Source organism: Alexandromys fortis, unplaced genomic scaffold (genome assembly GCF_014885135.2).
Source record: "Alexandromys fortis isolate MF-2015 unplaced genomic scaffold, M_Fortis_MF-2015_v1.1 scaffold_103, whole genome shotgun sequence".
In the NCBI taxonomy this organism is placed as follows: Eukaryota; Metazoa; Chordata; class Mammalia; order Rodentia; family Cricetidae; genus Alexandromys; species Alexandromys fortis.
In genome coordinates this window covers 3,173,141-3,196,941 of record NW_026067978.1, presented here as the reverse complement: position 1 = coordinate 3,196,941, position 23,801 = coordinate 3,173,141, and the positions used below count along the sequence as shown (strand labels likewise).

Here is a 23,801-nt window from a genome sequence, read left to right as displayed (position 1 = left end):
GAAGGGGAGGGAAATGGGAGGCTGGGAGGAGGCGGAAACTTTTTTCTTATTCTCAATAAAAAAAAAGACAAAAAAATAAGGTTTGATGAAAATGCCTTGACTTCAAAATTTAAGTAAGAAGATATGTTACTTTGGAGAAGAGGTTTTGCTTTTATTTTCCACAGGAAGTGAGAGGCTATGGATTCATCGGGTTAAGAAAAATAAGGCTTGATCAAGGAAGAAAGACCCCCTAAAAAAATCTCCAATGGGAACAGATGACTCAGATGATCAGTGTTTCAGAGTACATTTGTTGCAGTTTCCTCTGAATTCTACATCTAGAACAGCTTCAAGACTGCTGGCTGAAATGATCCAGCCTCATAGAATACGCCAGTAAGCACTTGGCTATAATCCAAAATTTTCTTTGGGTCCCCATTATTAAGATTATCAGCACCCCCAATCAGCAAGGAAGTAGCCTAGAAAACGACACCCACATTTAAAAAAACCTAAACAAAGAAAATTAGATTCAAGGTTCTTGTTTTGGGGAGGAAAAAAAGGCCAGGCAGATAAATGTTTATTTAGATGCCACACTTGTGTCTTTTAGAATGGTTCCATGAGTGTTCTATTTTATCTCCTGCCATTGAGATATTTAAAGAGTACAGTCTCGTCAATTTGTAGAATGCCCTCTAATTTATTTGTTTAGTAATGTGTGAGAGTTTGGTTTAAATATGAATGCTGAGCAATAATACATCCCAGAAAAGCCTTTGTCCTTTTCAATGTTGTCACAGCAGGACTAATGCACTGTTAGCACACATATGATGGCAGTAGCAATAACTACTACTTTGGTAAAAATCCATCGTATTTTAGCATCAGAAGTTTAATAATGTTCCCTTCATAAATAATTTCGAGGGACATACTCTGACATGACCTAAGGATTCTGGTTCCCTAATTAAGCATTAGCCTCCCTAGTTTTTCCAATGTTAAACCAAGTGCTAACTATTTGCTAGTTGGCATTCTACAAACAAGGAGAGCTACCTCACCTTTCTTCTTCATTTATTCATTATTGTCAAGGTTTTAACTTCTTGTATAACACATGAAGGTAACATTATTATTATAAAATTTTACTTGGATTCCCAAATATCCTAGGTTTGGCCAAAGGGGGTGCTTTTGATCTGGCTCAAATATTTAAATTCTCTTAAATATTTCCTTTACCTTGTTGTCAGGTAATGAAAACTATCTTATTTGTTAAAAGGAAGATGGATAAAGGCATATGGAAGGGAAATCCACTGATATATATTTTTAAAATGTACATTTAATACATATATACATCAAAATTCCAGCCAATAATTTTCCTCATTAAATATGTACATATATTTGTACCAGGCATTGGTGGTGCACGCCTTTAATCCCAGCACTCAGGAGGCAGAGGCAGGCGGATCTATGAGTTCGAGACCAGCGAACAGAGCGGTTCCAGGACACCAGGTCTATTACACAGAGAAACCCTGTTTTGAAAAAACCCAAAAACTACACAACAACAAACAAAACAAAGCAAAAAACCCAAAGCAAACAAACTCATACATATACACACAAATATCTGTATGTTAGTATTCTCACTAGTAATACTTCTTTCCTCATGCTAGTTTTTCTCCTTTCCTTTTTTTTTTTTTTTTAATCTTTTGAGACAAGCTCTTAGGTAACTCATGCTACTTCCAATTCATTATATGGTTTTGAACTCATGATCATCATGCCATCATCTTGTCAAGTGTTGGAATTATAAGAATTCTAAGTATGAATTATCATGCCTGGCTTCTAATTAGTTGTGTTTTCTATGTTATGGGTAAACAATTCTTAAGACAATTTTTATTAACATTTTCTTACATTATTTAGCACACACTCACACATGCACACCAGCCACACCAAGTGTGGGAGATCAGGGAACTCTTTCTGTAATGCAGGTTGTCAGACTGGTGGCAAGCACCTTTACATACTGAACATCCCACCAGCCCAATGCTTAAACAATTACGAATAAATTAATAGATACATGATAATGTAAGCGAACAAATTCTAACTCTTAGTAAAAGGATATTGTTAAACACCAGAATAATCTATGAGTTTAAACAGAAATCTATATGGAGAAATTAACACAGATATGTGCACATGTGTTAGACAGGGCTGACATGTATTTCACTGAGGGAGAGAAACTAGGCATAACCAGCAGCCAGAGCATGGTTGGTTCCTAAACATTTTCTGGAAAAAAAAAAAAAATTAACCAAACTCCCTTTACAGAAAAGGCTAATAATTCCAGGTTTAAAGCAGCACTATAATGTAAGATGAGATTGTAGCTTAAAAATTTTCCGACTTTTTCTTACAGAGACATGCAGCTATATACAGTGTCTATGTGCACTAAGAATTACCGCACACTGACTGTAAGACGACTGCCGTTCCAGCACCACTACTTCCCACATGTATAAAAAATGGTAAATGTGCCAAATTAAGAATGGTATTCTTGTCATACCCTTTAATATATATACACTTAAAGAAGGAATTTTCATGACTGACTGAGTATTTCAGATATCCAGTGCTTAAAGAAAAGTAAAAGTCCGTGTCTCAAACATAACTGACTGAACATGTACTAACTACATAGACAGCCCTTTGCAAATATACTAAACGTCCCTTCATCTGTCATTTTTTTTCTTTCCTTAGAGTTCTAATTAACTACAGTCACCAAAAAAGTGAGTAAGGGTAAGAGTTAGAAAGTGACCATGCTCAGTTTTACAACAGGCAATTGTTATGGTTACCTATTTTATTATTAACTATCTTTAATACCCTCTTGCTTTATCTACTTTATATGTATACATAGAAAAAGAAAAAAGACAGTACATAGAAGGTTTGGTGCTATGTGCTATTTTAAGCATCTACTCAGGAACTTAGAATTTACTTTCCTGAAGCTAAGGGTGGGAGACACAAACGAAGACATCATTTTTTTTTTCTTCTAGGAGCTTAAATTACAGGAGGTTTAATGCAATCTGATGATGTGTGATTCACTTTGAGGAAGAGTGAACTTAAAGACATCAATCTGACTACACCGCCATGAAATGGCAAACAGGTTTAGTTTCAAGCATTTACAAAAATGCTTAAGAGTCAACCTTAGCCGGGTATGGTGTATACCTTTAATCCCAGCACTGTGAAAGCAGAAACAGGAGGGTCTCTCTTGGCCTAGTCTACATAACAAGCCTGAAGCAAGCCAGAGCTACATAGTGAGACCTTGTCACAAAACAACCATCAGAAATAAAATAAACAAGAAGTCAACCCCACTTCACAACATTTCCCATCAATCACAAGACATAGCATCTACAGAGATGCTGGTAGGACAAGAAGTTCATTTTCTAGACAGTTCTCAGAATAAGGTAAAAACAACTGTTGGAGTTGTTTTCCTTTAAAGACATTTTGGAGGTGAAAAGATGGCTTAATGGTTAAGCACTTCTGAGTTTTGTTCCCAGAACCTTATGTCATCTCCCAGGCACCTGTATCTACAATTCTAGGGCATTCAATACTTTTCTGACTTCTGTGGACACTTGCACATGTGGTCTACTTATACACATGCAAGAGAAACAATCATACACATAAATATGAAAATATTTAAAAAGCTAGATTTTATAAAGTTATAGCTAGCTACTTTTATGGCCTCTTATGGAAAAATAAAAAGAATTTTTCATTAAACACAAGCCCAAATACCTTAAATTGTTAAAGGGCATAGAATTAGATCTAATCTATTTCTTACTTAGGCCTATTTTGCATGTGCCATTATTTTTCTCCAAAGTCTTTCTTTCAAACCATTCCAAATGTATGGACTACATCAATGGCAAAGGAGAAAACACCAGAAATAAACATGGCCCTTTAATGATACATGAACACATGCATACACACACACACACACACACACACACACACACACACACACACACCTCAAAAGCCTGTATTTTAATTTTTAGGTACAACAGTTAAGAAAGTTGCCAATTTTGGGATATGTTATCTCTATTATCATGTTGTACATTATTTCAAAGATCAAGGAATTTTAGAGAAAAGAATACATAAAGCAGCACGGCTTTGATGCTACTTAAACAATGTCTTAGATCATCAACAGGTAACTGCCTTGGATATTTATAGTCTACCGTAGTTAGAATTGAAACTGAAGCATATCAAAAAACAATTCAGCGTCTTACCACAATCATTTCTGAAGGTTCTAATACAAGACAATCACATCCTCTTTTTCCTCCAAACTGCTTACCAAAACTACAAAAACAGAAAAACAATTTCTTTAGCAGAAGTTACAATGAAATTTTAAAATGGGGAAAAAATAAACAAAAACTCTGAGACATTAACCAAGAAATTCTAATCTTCTTGGAATTTTCTAACAAAAACAAAACACACACACAAGAGTTCCTCTTAATTGCTCAAATATAACAATTCAACTTAATTCTGAATAAAATTTTTCTAAAATTTCTTTCTTTACTTTGTTCCCATAATTGTTTATAAAAAATATTAGTCTAACCTCAAACTCTAAACACTTAACCAAGACTAAGCTAAAATAAAACCATTTAAGATGTGATACTATAATTGTTTTATAATTTTTATAACTGTTACATTAGACAGCAGACATAGAAACAAAACTTTTAGTAAATAAAAAAATACGGATAGACAAAATGATGTACGTTTTAAAAGTGTTGCCAGCCATCAGCCACTTCTGAAATGAACCCTAAGCAAGACCACACTGAGAGAAGTGCTCCATATGCTTCACCTGAGAAAGATTTCTGAACAAATAAAAACTAGAAAGAAAAAAGAAAAGCTAGGCTTTAAAAAGATAAAGTATATTATTTTTTAAAAAAAAAAACAAAGAAAGCAGAAAATAACTTGTCAAACACATGAGACACAAAGATTAACTGTACAGAGTATACTTAAACTTGAGAACAACCTAGAACAGTAATACTGTGATCAACTATAAAAATATGTAAGTAATGGGGCTGGAGAGACAGTTCATAGGATAAAAGCACTTTTTGCTTTTACAGAGAAGCTGGGTTTGGTTCCCAGCATCCACATGGTGGTTCACAACCTTCTGTTAACTCTGGTACTAGGGGATTTTACACTCTCTTGTGGTTTCCACTGGCACCAAGCACACACATGTAGACCAAATGCTCATACATATGAAACAAAAAAATATAAGTAAAATATTGTTTCTATATTAAGTAACTTAAAGGGAAGGGGAAAGATACTAATAATTAACCTAATACAAAGTAACTCAAATACAAAGACATTTATAAGGAAAATTATACAACTTTACCAACGAACTGCAACCAGGGCTCAAATGTATAGTGTGACAAGTAGCATATACTTTTAAGCGAAGGCTCAAAATTGTAGTTAAACAATTTTTCAACATGTAAGATTTGTTAGAAATAATTTACAACAAAATCCTAATCAAAATTTAATGAAAGTAGCAGGGAATGGTGACACACGCCTTTAATCCCAGCATTCAGAGGGGAGAGGCAGGTGGATATCTGAGTTTAAGGCCAGCCAGTGCTACACAGTAAGACCCTGAACTGTCCCCTGCAAAAAAATTCCAATGAAATTACTTTTGAATGTTAAAAAAAATCACTTATTTTTAAGGAAAAGAATTATATATATTTTCTGAATTCAGTCTTACATTACCTAATACATAATGCTAAATCTAAAGAAATTTCATGCAACACAGAATATTAGGAACTGTATATACTCTCTTAAATGAAAACAAACAAAAAAAAACATTAAAAAATATGTGCACCAAGTTTCCAGATACTAGAAGATAGGCAGAATAGGGGTAGCATCTCTGAGAGAGAAAGTAGAAGCAATGCGGACCCTGTGAAATGCTTAGCTTACTATCCTTCCTACAGGTATTCTCAACACTGCCCAAGAAGCAGCTACTGAATTGAAAGACAGCGGCTGAATTTTTTTGGGGGAAAAATGCTTCAAAGTTTTCAAATTTGCCAAGTTAGAGCATCAGAAAAGAGATGGAGAGACAGAGAAGACATATAAAGAGAGGAAGGGAGTGGACACATACATAGTTTATGCACTTTGGGAATCTCTGGAAAGGTCCTTGAGTCTGAAGTTGAGTATTATACTGTGGTTCAGAACATATACAATGGGTATGTGAGAAAAAAGAGTCCACTGCAAAGCACATAACACACGGATATTTAGTATCATTCTCAGAAATGCATTTTAAATAACGACATTACAGTCCTGAGGAAGTGCTGAATTTGATCTCCCAAGTTTAAAAGGCTCAAAATAAATTACTAACTGAAGCAATATAACCAAAAATGCAATCCAATTACATAAAATGTACGACATCTGACATTAAATTAATAAAATAACTATTCTCTCCAAATTTTACAGACCCAATGTAATTACAATAAAAGAAAATCCCAAAAAGTTAATCTCAAAGACTGACACAACACTCCAACAATCTAAAGATTTATACAGAAATGTCAAGAATCTACTATAATTCAAACAAAGGTGGAAAACAAATCTGGAGTGTCCACATTATCAAATTGCATGGCACAGTGACATTTCAGATGATGAAGCAGTGGGCCAACTCAAGGAAACAGGCCAAGAAGAACAGAGAAGCCCACACATAGATGCTCCAACTGATTTTTTTGTTTGTTTTGTTTTTGGCTTTTTCAAGACAGGGTTTCTCTGTGTAACAGTCCTGGCTGTGCTAGCTTTGTAGAGCAGGCTGGCCTTTAACTAACAGAGATCCACTTGCCCCTGCCTCTTGAGTGCTGGGATTAAAAGCCTGAGCCACTATCACCCTCTCCAATTGTTTTTCTAACAAAAATAAAGTGTATTCATTCAGTGGGTTAGGGAAACAGCCTTTTTTTCTTTTTAAGTAAATACTGCTAAATAAGTAGCTAAGTAATTCTAACAGCTAGCAACATGGCTCAGCAAGTAAAGAAGCTTGTTGCCATGTATTAACAACCTAAGTTTTATTGAGTTCCAGGACCCACACAGAGGAAGGAGAGAAACAAGTCCTCCAAGCTGTCAACAAACAAATAAAAAGTATGAAACCAAAAAAAGGGGAGATTCAGTAAAATACTATGATGCTTATCTTCCAACTCCACATCAAAGTTTCCTTTCAATGGCACACTGGGTCCTTGGGGATCGGAAAGTTACAATTCAGCCTCTATCTTTCCCCCTAAAGACATTAGTAACTCATCTCATTGTCAAACCCAAACACGAATTAGAAGCATTTCAGAAAGGGTTTTGTTCTGGTTGCTCCTTCCCCATAAACTTAACACAAACTAAAGTTATGTGGGAAGCCGAACCTCAATTCAAAAACTACCCCTATCAAATTGGTTTAGGCCAAGTCGGGGGGGGGGGGGTGTTTTCTTGATTAATAATCAATATGAGTGTCCAGCCAGCCTTCTGTGTGCAGTGCCACCCCTCAGCAGCATTCCTCCATGGCTTCTGCTTCATGACTCCCTTCCATGATGGACTATGATGCGGAATGTAAGTTTAAAAGAACCTTTTCCTCCCCAGATTGCAAGAGAAACACAAGATAGGTTTATTCTGGTATACAGTTCAGGGGCTATATTCCATCCTTTCTGGAAAGGCATAGCAGCAGGAAGATGAAGCACCTGGTTACACTGGGTTCAGAGTCAAGAAGCAGAGCAATGAACAGTTATGTTCATCTGGTTTTCTCTTTTTTATTCACTATGATTACCCTGCCCATAGAATAGCATCACTCATAGAGGGGAAGGGGATTCTTTTCATGTAGATTAACCTAATATGATAACATATCAATACATGCCTAGAAGTTTGTTTCTGTGACAATTCTAAATACCACACCAAGATGACAATAAAGTTTAACCTTCATATCTGATGTCTTACATAACAGGATATTTATTTGTTGAATCAAATAAAGGGAAATTTGATTCAAATTCATGTGTTAAATTTTATTTTAAAAGCAAATCCAATGAAGACTTGCTTTCTTGATCCAGTGTTAGATTTTACTATGAAAAGTAAAGGTAAACTCAACTTTATTTAGAAATGATTTCCAGACATGAGGCTAGGGAGAGAGGGCTGGAGTAATGTGTGTACTACACAAGTTTAAGACCTCATTCTGGATTCCCAATAACTACAAAAGCCAGGTGAGCAGTGGTACACATCTGCAAACACAATGCTGCAGGAGGTAACACTCGGCTCTGGAGTTTACTGGCTAGACAGCTCAGTCTGTTGGTGAACAACAGGTTTTGAGAAACCCTGTGTCAAAATATAAGGGGGAGAGCAAATGACAAAAACATCTGACATTAATCCTCTGGCTGTTAGGACACACCTATGTAAATGTATACATACACCACACACAAAAACAAAATGAACAGAATAAATACATTTCAACAACTAAAGGGGTCAACTTAAATATTAAAACATCCTTACCAGGATAGTATGATTTCTCAAAAAAAAAAAAAAATTCCTACATGTTTAAAGTTGTTAGTATCTAGGCACACCTTGGTCCGGCCCCTTGGGAACCTTGCACTTCACCCTTCTGTGCATGGAAAGCAGTTCCCTGACTGTATGCAGGAGTTCAGTCTCTTGACCTTATCTCTACCTCACTCGTGGGAACTGCCCCCTTCACCTAAACTAAAACACATAGCCACTTATGGACACCCTACATTCTGCCAGTGATACAGTAGTTGGAAGTGTGACCTTTTTTTTTGTGGAGGAATGTTCATAATTCTCCCTTGTTCTTTCCTGTCCAGCTGCAAGCTGGCAGCATATGCTGGGGGAGATTTCCTGTCTACGTCATGTATTAAAGAATGTGTAAATCATGTGACCACACAATGTAATTCTGTTTTAAATGTATGTTTTACATGTTCTGTATGTTTGTCTTGTCAATTGGGTCTGTTTAAAATTTGTGTGACTGCTCTAAACATGTGGTTTCTCAGTGCCTTGCAACACACGAGCAGGTGCCATCTTGGCTAAGGGCAGGTCATATGACCTTATGGCCATCTTTGCTATGGGCAGCCACATGACTGCTGCCTACTAGCTCTCCCGAGCTTGTAAGGAACCCACCCACCTGGCCACTCTACCTGCAGTGGATCTTTTCTCTTCCACTTGCTAGGAATCTGTGACTTTGATTCTCCATATTTTTCTTTGATCCAAAGACCTGTAAATGTTTGTCTACTTTCTTTAAATGCTCTGCCTTCTTGTTACAAAGTTGAGTCAGAGATGAAAAAGACAGCTTCCTCTCACTCACTTTCATTTACATTTAGTGTGAATGTAAGCTAACTTTAATTCTGTATGTCTACCTGTGATGCAATTAAAATTTAACTGTGCATATATGAAACTGTTCATTGTATCTCCTAGACTAAAGAAGCAATAAGTCTCAAATATTTTAAATTGGTATATACTTTTAAATAATGATAAATACATGGTTAGGTCTATTATAACATACTGTGTATATGATTCAATTCTGCTTTAAAATATATTCTGCATAGTAATAAAAATTTAAGGTTATATGAATCTATTTCAGATTATCAAAAGCTAACCTAGAGATTTCCTGTTCTTCACAATTGTCACTTATTACTGTTAAGCTTCTAGTGCAAAAAATTTTCCTTAATATCTTTGTCCTTTGCAAGTATAAATCTGACCTGCTAAGTTAAAATCAGTTACGGTCAAGCTGGAGGATTCTGGGTATAACATTCCTACACAACCTCTCAGCTCCAACTCTTGAGGCAGATCCTGTACTCATGTCATTATAGTTATAACTCATATATACCCAATAGACAGCCCTTAAATGCTCAGAGATCTGAGTATTTCCTCTAAAGAAATCAGATGGGCACAGAACTTCTACCCATCCATAACTCACTTCATCAAGTTACCAGGCTCAGATAACAAACTCACAAAACCAGATTTCTCCTGAATGATAAGGTGATGTCATAATAATGGGAAAGGAACAGGTGCTTTCAGAATCACTTATGTAAAAATGCAAAGCTTAAGCTGTGAGGATCTAAGGATTTTTAGGGTCTCAGAAGATGTTTTAAGGTGTGCAAATGAAAGTTATTAAAGTGTATACATGCAAGTTATAAAGGTCTGAGGATAAAAAGCTTAAGTAATGGGGCTGGAGAGATGTCTCAGCGGTTAAGAGCATTGCCTGCTCTTCCAAAGGTCCTGAGTTCAATTCCCAGCAACCACATGGTGGCTCACAACCATCTGTAATGAGGTCTGGTGCCCTCTCCTGGCCTGCAGGAACACACACAGACAGAACATTGTATACATAATAAATAAATAAATATTTAAAAACCGCTTAAGTAATAACAAAGGCAAGTGATTTGAGACATTTGAAAGAATAAAACACGTTCCATATTTCTTTTTCATTACACTACTGCTATATTACGACTCTAAGAGTCCATAGTCAATAAATTCTGATAAGCTATTAATCTAGCTGTCATAACTGCAAGGTCAAGATTTTAAATTCCCTTTGATGGTTTCCTAACTACAGACCTCAAAGATACTTTTCATTGTGCAAAAACATCTGTCACAGTTATTTCTGGCATAAATATACTTGCACTTAAATTTTAGTACAGATTATAAACAGTGGAAATGCTAATGTGTCTAAAACTTATGTTTTCACAAACTCAAGGAATTCTTGAAAGTTCCAGGGAGCGGAAATTGGAGGATTCATCTCAAACAGGTCAGACGCAACTCTCCCTCAATTACCAGGACCTAAGAGCCCAAGCTTCCCCACCTTCCCTTGGTCCTGACACCCTCCCCCTCAATCACCAGGACCCAAAGAAAATCTTTTTTTTTCGTAAAATTAATCTTGTCCTTTGCTCTGCCAACACCTCGACAGGTCCAAAAGACACTGGACAAGTTCCACAGAGCCTGGACAGTAGTGAAACAGCCAGCTACCCCAAGACGTGGCAGCATCCCAGCTTTCTCAAGTTCCCCAAAATTTCAACTCCTACAAATTGGCAAGAAGCATCTTGAAAACTTGACACACTCATTCCCTTAACCTGCCATGCCTAACCACCCACCTTTTTAATGAAAAAAGAAGGGGAAAATGTTAGTATCCAGGCACATCTTGGACCTGCCCCTGGGGAACCTGGCACCTCACCCCTGACTGTACATCGGGTGCAAAAGTCCCTTCAAGAGGGGACCAAGCTCGGTTCACTCCCTTTCTTCCTTTCTGCATTTCTCCCCAAGGAGGCAGTTTTTTGTCTGTCTGTCTGTCTGTCTGTCTGTCTGTCTGTCTGTCTGTCTGTCTCTGCCTCTTTCCCTTCCCTCCCTTCACTCTACCCTCCTCTCCTCTCAATAAACTCCACACTCAAGCTCTGTCTGCATGGCATATTCTGTTACCTTCTGTGGTTTGGACCCCAACTGCCAAGGGACCCACTGCTAAGGGTCTCTTTTGCATCATATAACAACAGTGACTGATGGATTTTTCTCCTTTGATATTTGTGGTGGTATGAAAGAAAGTGATCCCCAAAGGAAGCGGCACTAATGAGAGATATGGCCTTGCTGGAGTTATGTGTGGTTTTGTTGGAGGAAGAGTGTGACTGGAGACGGGCTGTTAGGTCTCATATATGCTCAAGTCACACCCAGGGAGACAAAGATATAAAAATCCCAGTTCCTTCTCCAACACCATGTCTGCCTGTACACTGCCATGTCACACCATGATGATAATGGACCGAATCTCTGAATTGTAAGCCATCCAATTAAATGTTTTCCTTTAAAAGAGTTTCCATGGTCATAGTGTCTCTTCACAGCAACAGAAATCCTAACTATACCAATGTCTTAATCATTTAAATCAATTGATTTTTCTATATCAAACTACCCATACATTCTAAAAGAAATTCACCTTAAATTTGTTTTCTACATTCTAGACAGACTTTAATACTCAGGTTTGGGAATTCTGTTTTCTTAGTGAGATATTAACCTGTTATTTAAATTCCTTCAATTTTTAAAATCAAGAACACTTGAAATCTGTTTCCTGTTTTTCTGCATGTGATATAATTTCTTTTACTTGAAAAACACTCCCATAACCTTAAATGCTATTAAGCTGAAGCTTGTCTAACATCATGCTTTTGTATTTACTGTTTTCACTCTTTGGTTTTGTTCTTTTATGTTATATTTTCTTACCTCTTCTACCATCCTATTCCCTTGAAATGGTATACAGGCTTTTCTTTAGTGCTACTTCCCGTTATTTTAAAAAGTCTATTTACAAAACATGAGGCTGGAGCTCAGTCTGTAAAGTATGAGGACATGAGCTCAAGCAGCAGACTCAGTGTGGGGTTCACACTGATAGTCCCAGTGCCAGGAAGACACAGACAACAGTGGATTCCTGCTGACTGCTATCAGCCAGCCATCCTAACTTACTGGAAAAGCCCTAGATCCCAGTAAGAGACCCTATCTCAGAGTCTGTTCCTAAGGAATGGCACTAAGAGCAGTGCTCTGACTGCCACGTGCACCACCCTCCCCAACATACACCTGCTGTAGTGCTATCTACCTGTAATCCCAGTACTTGGGAAATTTAAGACGGAGATTAAGACTTCAAAGCCAGTCTGGACTTTATATATTAAGAAGTGAACCTACCAACCAATAGAACAAAATAAAAACCCCAAAAACACTCGGGGAGGGGAGAGGGATTTGAAGCTAAAAGGTAGCCATGCTTCTAAGACTTTAATGATATTTGAAATTTCTACTGTGTCTAGCTGTTAATATTTCTGTAAGCTTTCAGACATTCAAAAGATTCCAACTCTGATGTAATGTCAGTCACATCTTTGCAAAAAGTAGATTTTAAAATCCCATACTGCTTTTCATGCAAGTTGACAACATTTCAGAAATGTTCAGAAGGTAAGATGGAACTTTCTTAATAACATTAAATGTTTTCTTTAGTATTTTAACTTATAAAGTCCTTTCCTAAACTTACATTACTTTTGTTTCTACTTTGAAGAACATCATTTAATTATTTATTTTTGGTTTTTCAAGACAGTGTTTTCTCTGTAGTTTTTGGAGCCTGTCCTGAAACTGTCTTGTAGACCAGGCTGGCCTCAAACTCACAGAAATTGCTTGCCTCTGACTCCCAAGTGCTGGGATTAAAGGCGTGCACCACCACCGCCTGGTTACATCATTTATTCTTTAAGTCTGTGCTTTTACTCAAAATTCCACCAGGAGAGAAGAAAGGAAAACCTAGTATGCAGGGCAGTGACTTCCGCTGCATGTAGCTCTGCCCTTTGCCAGTGGCTGCAAAGCCTCAGGCAAACGGCTTTTTTTTTTTCTGAATTTATACGCCCAAAATTTGGGCGCCAGATGTAGCATGAATTCTAATTGGTTTTAATAATAAAAACCCAGAGTCACATATCAGAGGCAAAAACTGAAAGACCAGAGAAGCAGAGCAGTCAATCACTAGACTGTTCTTACCTCTTCCTCTACCAAGGCTCAGACCAAAAGGGCGATCCTATTTTTACAAATCCTCAGATTCCATCTACCTCTATAACTTCTCAGACTGCATCTCCTCCCAGTTTATATTTCTCTATCCCTGGTGCTGAGATCACTTTTGTGTGAGCTCTGTTTCTCTTTTAGACAGATTCAATCCTGTATGGCTCAGGGTAGCCTTGAACTCACAGAGATTCATCTGTCTCTGCCTCTTTAGTGCTGGGATTAAAGGTGTGTGCCCATTGCCTGGCCTCTATGGCTAACTAGTAGCTTAGCTCTGCACTCTGATCTTCAGGCAAACTTTGTTAGATCACAAACAAAATATCACTACAGAGCTCCTGTTGCATTCCTCAGGGGACAAGACAACTACTGGAGCCAGGTTATTTATCCTCACTGAACAGACACATTCCAATTCTACTAGTGTTACCATTCATTAGCTTGCAAAGTTCATTTCCCATTTGGTACTGCAGATTGCATTATCTCCAATCAAGAAACCAACTTTTTGGCAACAGAAGTATAACAATGCTTTCTATTTTCCCCAGTATTCTCAGTGCTTTATCTAATAACTTACTCATAGTATTTTTGCTTGCTTCATACCAACTGAACTCTGTTGGCTTGGTTTTGATGCTTTTATCAGGAGAACACAGTCATTCTTCTATTGAATTGGAAACTTCTCCTGGCCACTGAACCAACAGGTGGCAAAGATAGTCATAAGTGATTAATCCTAATGACCAAGGAAAAATTGAGTTGAAGCACACAACAGGGGATAAAGGAACTCTCTTTGTGTGCTTTATAGTATGATCATGTCAAAATACAACTAAAAACAAAACAAAACCAAAAAAAAAAAAAAAAAGGCAAGACAATCAAGAACACTTCGCAACACAGTTCTTCTCTCACTATGGTAAAGAACCCAGAACAGTCAAGTTTCAGCTGAAGGCAGGAATTCTGAATGACTAGTAAAAGGATGAGAACTACACCTATGACCAGTTATAGAAACAAAGGCTCCAGTAATGTTTTATAGGGTATTATGCTTATACTTGTACAAGTTATTTTCTCCCCCGTTCCCTTTCTTATATTTATTTTATATACAAAATATTAGGAGTGAACCTTATAAAGTAAGCTTTAATCAATAAAATATTCAGATGAAATATATAATTGGTATAGTTAGAAATGATGAGTAGAACTATGCACCTCTTTATTTGGGTCAGAATTTAGAATGGTACATTAGTGAAGGATTGTTGTATTTTATTAGGCAAAAAGTTGTTTTGTTGTTGAATAGAAACCTTTTAGGTTTGTTTTTAACTTGGGATCTCGGGGTTGGATGAATTATTTTTTTTTTATCCTTAACATTACAGAGGGTTCATATTCTTTTAGTATCAATTTTTAGAGCCAACTGCAACTACAGCAAAACAAGTCAAAATTTATGTGCTGCTTATTTTATGCCAATTGTCACTTTACATACTTTTATTTCCAATCATTCTTTATTTATTTATTTATTTATTTATTTATTTATTTATTTATTTATTTATTTATTTATTTATTTAGAGGCAGAGTTTCTCTGTAGCTTTAGCCTTGGAGTCTGTCCTGGAACAAGCTCTTGGAGACCAGGCTGGCTTTGAACTCAGAGATCTGCCTGCCTCCACCTCTTGAGTGCTGGGATTAAAGGCATATGCCACCACCACCAAACATAATTCATTAATCTTAACAAGCATCCAATAACCTTTAACAATTTCTTCATGCAAAAATTAAATATCTACTACCAATATTCTTTAATATAAAGATTAAATAAACTACTATAACTAATCATGCTTACTGTGTTTTTGGTAGCTATATCCAACATAACTTTATTTTGTAAAAGCTTACATACTCCTATGAGTTATTTTTAAAACTCAAACTTCATTGCCTAGATTATAAACTAATAGCCAGTTATTGGCTACAGTTTTTACAACAAATTTTTGACTATTTACAAACCACAGGAAGACTGAAGAACTATTCAAAAGAAAATACTAATACTAAAAACAACCACAAGCAGTGGTTTCAGAACTAACTCAATGCAAATTAAATATTTTGAGTTTCACAAACAAAAGGAAGGGAATAGAAGAAAGGTTTAAATAACCAAGAATCAACAAATTTTCCTTGTAGAAAAGTTTTTGTTTTGTTTTGGTTTTTTGAGACAGGGATTCTCTGTGTAACAACTCTAGTAGACCAGGCTGGCCTTGAACTCAGAGATCTGTATGCCTCTGCCTCCCAAGCGCTGGGACTAAAGGCATCACCACCACCACCAGGCTTCTTTGTAAAAAGTTAAGATATTTTATTCTACTCATGAAAAAGCACAGATTTCACATAATTGATGGTCAACAATGTAAATTCAAGCAAGATATGACTTTCAACATGGCATATAAACTGAGACATCCCGTGCCGATAGTTAAGTTTAATACATTTTACAATACTGAACTAATTTAGCTGCAATCTCATGTCCCATTTTAAAAGTTTTTGGGGGCAATGAAATGGTTCAGTAGGTAAAGGTGCTTATTGCATCCCTGGAAACCATGTGATAGAAGAAGAGAACTAACTCTTTCAAGTTGTCCTCCAATTTTCCCACACATGCAAAATGGTATAGCTTGAGTATAACACATAGACCACACAGAGTGTAGCACACATACACTGAAAAGACTTGTTGAAAGGAAGGGGTTTAATAAGAAGGGAACAGAATCAAAATACAAGTAAATTGTGAAACAACACATTTTAGAAGAATATATAAAAAACAAAAAGTAAACCAGTGGTGGTGGGCACATCTTAAATTCTAGCTCAGGAGGCAGAGGCAGGCAGACTTCTTTGAGTTTGAGGACTGCTAGGGCTACACAGTGAAACCTTGCCTCGAAAAACAAAACAAAACAAAAATGTAATTGTGAAAATTGTTAAAAACTACTTTAGTTAGCCATTTAGACTTAACTAGTCTATTTCACACACCCAGTCTATCAAACTGCTTCTACTATTATACCCATTTAAAGGTAAACTTAGAGGTTTAGAATCTGCTAAAGAATCACTAGGCAGAAATAAGAACTTCAGCAATCTGATTCTTAGAGTATGAGCTCTTACAGACTTCTGAGAGCTCTGAGCAGAAGAACTTGCTAAAGACTCATGACAATACTTACCAAGGATTATTATTATCTTTGTTTTACAGAAAACTACAATTTGTTCTAAGTCATAGAAACTGTTTAAGGTTCAAATAGAAAGAAGGGAAAATTACATCGTCAGAATTTTAAGTGTTAAACGCCTGCCAATAATGTCCAATTAGGTAACAACAGGAAAATATACTTTTAAATGAAACAAAAGAGTTGTACCATTAACTTTGCCTACCTAGATGAAGCAGACTGCGCACTGTGGCTGAGGCTAGAGTACAAGTTCAAGGATACATAATTAAGGTCCAATAACAAAACAAAACCACACAGTATCTATGGAAACTTACCTGCAAGGAGGAAGGACCATAGAGTCTTTTACAAGTACAGATCCAGAAAGCAGGATATACCAACATCTGGCAATAGTTTCTGAACTGTTTAAATATATAAGAAAAAGAGTAAAGAAAAATGTGTATTTAAGTGTGGATTCAGTATGAATACAAAGCCTAGAATACTTCTAGTAATGCTGCAAATCATTAAAAATTAAGGAACAATATTGAAGAATCTGTATGCTGCCTAAGATTTTACATTAAAGCATGTTCACATGGGGGAAAAGCAGTTTTCTCAAGAAACACACACACAGAATGGAAACAAAAAACTTCACATCACTAGTAAGCAATACACAATGAGAACACATTAAATACATTTTAAGAAAATTCTCAGAAATTAACCCAACTTAAGAGGTTCATGAAAATATTGCCTAATCATTGTTTAATGATACCAAAAATCAAAACTAGTTCTCTAAAATACAGTACTATACTGCAAAGGGCAAAATAGCATTCTATCCTGCAGTTCCACAATTATATCATTCCTACCTCTACATATCACAATTTGAGGAGTGCATTTTACTTTATCGTTCATCTATTAATTGTCCTCTTATTTGTATATGATGGGCAATCATACAATCATTACAAAGTACAGTCATATAGGACATACATATACATATTGGACAGCAAAGTAGAGCACACACATCATAAAGAAACCACAAATACTTATGAAAGGTAGGACAGAAAACATCCAGCATTAGTAGATGGGGTTAAAGCTGAAGAATGAGATCAACACTGTTAACATTTTTAGGCACAGGTGGAAAGAGTTGATCAAAAGTATGTAGTTAGCAGTAGTTAAGAAATGCGGGAAGGAGCTGGGTGGTGGTGTGCAAGCCTTTAATCTTAGCACTTGGGAGGTGGATCTCTGTGAGTTCCAGTCCAGCCTGGTCAGAGAGAGTTCCAGGATAGGCTCCAAAGCTACAGAGAAAAACCCTGTCTGGAAAAATCAAAAAAGAGGGAAGATAAAAGGAGGAATATTATACCCAGGGAGTATTTATCAATCAATCCAAGTTTTTAGACAACTTATTTTAGAACTATTCCACTGAAAGTTAGACAACATATTCTGTATAAATGTGGCTTCCCAGAAGATTTAGGAAAGACTGAGGGTATCATATGTTTAGAGTCAACTTGTGGGAAGCAAATACTACCACTGCAGACAAAGCCAATCTATTTACAAGTACTTACACCTGCAGACAATTTAAAATTTCATATAATGTCATAGCCTAAACTTCAAGTCAAGTAGAGCTTTATTGAAAAGTAATTCCAGTTTGAAACCACTAAAGGAGTTGGGGATTTAGCTCAGTAATAGAGCAATTGTCTAGAATGTTTGAGACCCAAGGTTGCATTTCCAGCGTAATAGAGAATGTGAGGATGAGATGGGGGGGAGGAGCGGGAGAGAGGAGAAAAGAGGAAGAGAGGGGGAAAGAAAAAGGGAGGGATAGAGAAAATGAAAAAGGGAAAATGAGAATATTCTTTTTCATACAATTCAACAACTTTTACTAAATGTTCTAGTATTTTTAGATTTCTATTTAACACTCATTTCCTGGGAATTGTCAAAATATTATACTTGACATTAAAATTTTAAATACTGCAGATACTCATTAAATCTCCATTGCCTTTAACAACCAAGATCAAGGATAAAAACAACAAGTCTTCTGAACTCGTTAGACATCTGAAAGTTATTTTTCATTCTCAATGTTTTCTCTCAGGATCTCCTAGGTCACTGCCTTCCTCCTCTACAGACATTTACAATGGCAGACAACTTCTCTCACATGTTTCTTTTGCCTGCGGGTTCACATGGCTCAGTTATAGCTATCAATATCAAACCATTCTTTTCCTTTCCTTATTAAAAATCCCCAGTTTTAAATTTTAGATCATCATATCATACCAGTCAGTGTCCTGATGTAATCAGCTAGACACTGAAGGTCAATCCTTCCATTCCTTGTAGGATGCTTAGTTGCTACAAACCCTTTCTAACAATGGTATCATCAGATTTTATACTGACATTGATATTCATTCCTTCTCAATTTCTTGATCTCTTTAAGGGTTTTTATTTAATATCCCCTCGCCTTGTATTTGAGACAGGGTCTTGCTCTGTAAGTCCAACCTGGAACTTTCTATGTAGATCAGGATAGTCTCAAATTCACAGCAATTTTCCACACTCATTCTCCCACTGCTGAGATTCTTCATGTAATACACCATGCATAGACTATTAGTGATGCTATCTTCTACTTTAAATGAGTTTCCACAGTCATTTTCCGGAATTTTGCTTTAGCACAAACTATCATATCTTCATTAATCTAGAGTTCAAGATTCCAATGTCACCATCTCTTTCCTTTGCAGCTGTTTGCTGCCTTACTCATCATCTATTCCACAATGATCTCACCATCATCTTTTCTCCCTATCTTCTGTACCTACAATTCAATGGTACATTGCCATTATCCTTCTTTTCAACAATTCCCTCAACTCTTTACTCATTCATTTGTAGTGATCTGAAGCTTCCCCAAAATTCCTAAAAAATAGAATCAACCAAATTACAACTTCCACTAATTCCCACACAAGCCACTCAACAGTCTTTGCACCAAGGTGTCTACTCTCTGCACACCACAATGCAGAGAACAAACCACACATCTAATTATACCATGGATAGACGGTATAGGCAGGGCTTCCACTTTTCATGGAGCAGCTGGCATTCAGTCAAAAAAACTGATGAAAACAAAACCAAATAATCGAAAAATGATAGGAAAAAAAAAAAACCCAAACCCACTATATTTAGTAAATTCAAGAAAAAAAAAAAAAAGACAAGATAGAATACTTACCTAAGCACTGAAATCTAAACACACACATCCTAAGAATTCAAACACTGGAGTTTTATTTAGGACTAGAAAGAGTAGAAAACAAGAATTTATAAACCAGAAAGTCAGTAGAAAATAACAGAGGAAGATAAGGATGGAAAATGGTATAAAGATGAGACAAAAAAAATGAAAGAAAGTAATAAAGAAAAATCAGAAAAGAAGCCAATCAGGAAAAAATACTGGCTAAGGATTTCTTAAAATTTATAGAAGACAGCAAGTCAAAGAAAAAAGTCCTATAAATCCTTAACAACAACAACAAAAAAAAATTCTTAAAAAAATCACATTTAAGGACACTAGACACAACTGCTGAGGAGAAAATTTTTCAGAAGTATGAGAAAGTAATGTCACTCACAAAACAACAGCAGTAACAACTGACTCTTTAACATAAATGTACGGGACATGCTAAATCAATGTTTAAGAAGTACTAGAGAGGAAAAAAGACTGCATACATTTCAAAACAACAACAAAACCTTCTAGTTTAGAATTATATATGCAGCAAAAAGTCTTTCTTTAAAAACAAGGTGAAACAACACTACAGTAGAGAATTAAAGATCAGCAAATAACTGAAGAATATACATATGTGCAGGCTGAAAGATGGTATTTCTAAAGATGTCAATTCTCTCTGATTTAATGCTATCCTAACACAAAGGTCACAGATGTCCCACAGGTTTTTATGTACGTAAAAGCTGCAGGGTTGATTCCCCAATGTATACAGAAAAGTGAAACCAGTATTAATAGTTGCTAGGTTATCCAGACATCACAAAAACATATTTATAAATTTGTAAATTATAAAACTACATGTCCTCTAAAGTTCAAATTTTTGAAAGCTTTGGTTTTATAATTTACAATCCTGAACCTTTTGGGAGGAAACTAGTAGTAGCATGAGCTAATGACTTTTTTTTAAAGTATAATGTATAAAAATATGCCAAGATGGGAAAATTACTAAATTCATTACCATTAATAGTTTCCAAATGACTGATACAAAATGCCACAAGAATCACATGAAGGGGGAATAACCCGTTAAAAGTACTTTAGTCAGGTAGGGTGGCAAACAACTTTAATCCCAGCACTCTGGAGATAAGGGGCAGGTTGCTAACCAGATACTGTATAGAGAGTTCCAGGACAGCTAGGGTTACACAGAGAGATCCTGTTTCAAAAACCAAACATCATCAACAACAAAAAACATACTTTAACCACAGCATTCAGGCAGAGGTTGACGATTGCTATGAATTTGAGGTCAGCCTGGTCTACAAAGTACATGCCAAGCTAGCCACTGATACACAGTGAAACGTTTTCTCAACACCCCATCCTCTAAAACACCCAAAGTAAAAACAAAACCAAACAATAGTTTTCAATTAAATAAAGTATTTAAAATTCACTGACAAAGTCTCAGATTCTTGTTGTAACTAATGTGGAAGAAACTTAAACAGTTTTGATATTACACTAAAGAAAAATACCCAAATTATTTAAAATGCTACTAAAATACTCATTTCTAACTCTTTCTCAATATCAAGTCAGATTTCCTTCACTAAAATACTCAGACTGAATAAAAAAAAAAACTACCTACTGTCAACCAGATGTAAGTCTAAAATGACACTCTTGTTTTATAACTGTTTGCTATAACAAATATAGTTGTGTTATATAGAATGAGTATTTTAAAAATATGATTAAATCAAGGAAAATAAAAATCGATTACATTTTGCAACAATGACTAAAATCCTTTTCATTATGGGCTTAACAAGCTTATTTTGGGAAACAAAGCTCGGAAGGTTTTAAAGAAAACCAGACAATCTTGAAACAGATATAGATTTTGTAAATTTTTTTAAACGCAGATTTAAAAAAAAAGCATTAATCATGGCTGTTGAGATGGCTCAGGGGTTAAGAGTACATATTGCTCTTGCAGAGGATCTATGTTGGGCAGTTCATAACCACTTATAAATCCAGCTCCAAGAGATTTGACCCCTTTGGCATCCGTACATACTTTTTAAAAGATTTGGAAAAGACAAAAGCCATAGCAGGAAAAGTATTTGCAGTAAGCACATTCATCAAGGAGTTTGATTAAAAATCCACACAAAACTTCCAAGTAAATATAAATTAAGGAACTACAATAGAAAAATGGTCAAGAATGTAAGATTTAATTAGAAACTAGTCAAACAACCTGAAAACATGAGAATTATTCATTATTATCATCAGTAAACAGGACATTGTATAATAAAATCATGGTGAGACAACAAAGTGATGAACACAACATCTAAAACTGAAGCAATCATGCAAAATAGGCTACAAGGGTTGTTAAAGATGGGTACCCAGACTAGGCATGTGATGTGGGATTCCCCTCTGTATGCTGTGAATACCATTGGCTTGGAAACTGGCTTGGCCTGACAGGGTAGAACAGAGCTAGGCAGGAAAAACTAAATTGAATGCTGGGAGAAAAAAAGGGCAAAGTCCAGAGAAACCATGGAGCCGCCAGAGACAGACATGCTGAAACCTTGCTGGTAGGCCACAAACCTCATGGTAAAATATAAAATAATGGAGATGGGCTAATTCTAGATGTAAGAGCCTAGCAATACACTTAAGTAATGGCTAAGCAGTGATTTAATTAATACAGTTTCTGTGTGGTTATTTTAAGGCTGAGCAGCCAGGAACCAACAAGCGGCCTTCCATACAACAATGGTGCACACTTTAGATCTGACAAGTGGGTGGCCGAGGACGACCAAGGTTACAAAGAGAAACCCTGTCTCAAAAAAAACAATAACAACAACAAAAAAAGATGGGTTACTGGGACTTACTACACAGCTCATGGTCACCATCACTGGCACAACTATAGTGGGAAGCTGGGTGACACTCCTAATATTTATATGCAAAATTCTTGGAAGATGTTTAAGTTGAATTAGTAAGTAAGAGTACAATAGGTGTCAGCAAAATCTCCACAGGGAGCTTATTTTTCACTTTCACAACCGTAAAATCTGGTTGCAACCCAGTACAGTAGAACAGATAAAACAACATTCAATCTACCTACAGCAGTAAAAGAGAACAAAGGGGAATATTAAAGAATCCTGGAATGACACCTGCTACATAACAACTTGATTCAAAGATGCTATCAGTAAGAGGTTGAAAAAGGTAAAATTAATTGATGAAATCACAATTATAATTACCATTCCAAAGCAGCACTGACTAGAGCTTTCTAGAAAGTCAGTCTTTTTGGTTGCAGTTATATATATTTCTAACATTGGATGTACTAGACCAGTTCCTGTATTTTGTATGTATTATACTTCAGTTTATGATTACCAAATGAATTTTAATGTGAAAAGTCAAGATTTAAACATGTCATTAATCTAAGGTAAGCATAAAAAAACTTACCAAAAAAGCAATTGATTGCCATTGTATCTCTCATAGCGTGCTCTTGCAGACATTAACCTAATAAAAAGGGTAAAAAGTTTCAAAAATGTCATACATAAATAGAAAATTAGATATATAACCAAATTCTTACTAAACTTGGAAATATATGTAATATGGTAACATTTTTTATAAAAGCAATAAATAATAATATTTTGGTTTATTGTTAAGTATTTTTGCTTTTCTTTTGATTCTTAAAATGTAACATAAGCCAGTCACAGTGGCGTTTGCCTGTAACCTTAACCCTTCAGGCAGAGAAAGACAGATTTAGGCAGAGGTTTATGAAGATAGGCACAAATTTGATGCTCACAAGAGCAATATATTAAGATTTTATACCCACAAATCCAGGAAAGTAAAACAAAACTACAAAACTAATTTTAAAAAAGCAATAGATATTAAGTGACAGAGTTTAATATTCTTAGGTACATGATAGTCTTTCAATCCATACTAAATGATTTTATTATGAGAAAATACACATTTGAATTGTTCATTCTCACATCTTGTGAAGAACAGTTACTGGTAACAACAAATATATACAAACAAAAGGATCTGTTAAGTATATAGATTTTTTTACATTTAAAAGAATCTTTAAAAACAAAATAAAT

General features: G+C 35.8%; 1 protein-coding gene across 1 annotated transcript in view; it reads right to left on the bottom strand.

Annotated features, from left to right (window-relative positions):
- LOC126510928 (rap guanine nucleotide exchange factor 6-like) overlaps positions 1 to 23,801 on the bottom strand; it is a 90,048-nt gene that overhangs the window by 41,410 nt on the left and 24,837 nt on the right. The window contains exons 3-5 of the mRNA XM_050157667.1: positions 23,161 to 23,217; positions 16,910 to 16,993; positions 4,200 to 4,269 (exon numbers count right to left, since the gene is read on the bottom strand). Coding sequence (XP_050013624.1) covers positions 4,200 to 4,269; positions 16,910 to 16,993; positions 23,161 to 23,217 — 211 coding nt within the window. The remainder of the gene's footprint in view (positions 1 to 4,199; positions 4,270 to 16,909; positions 16,994 to 23,160; positions 23,218 to 23,801) is intronic.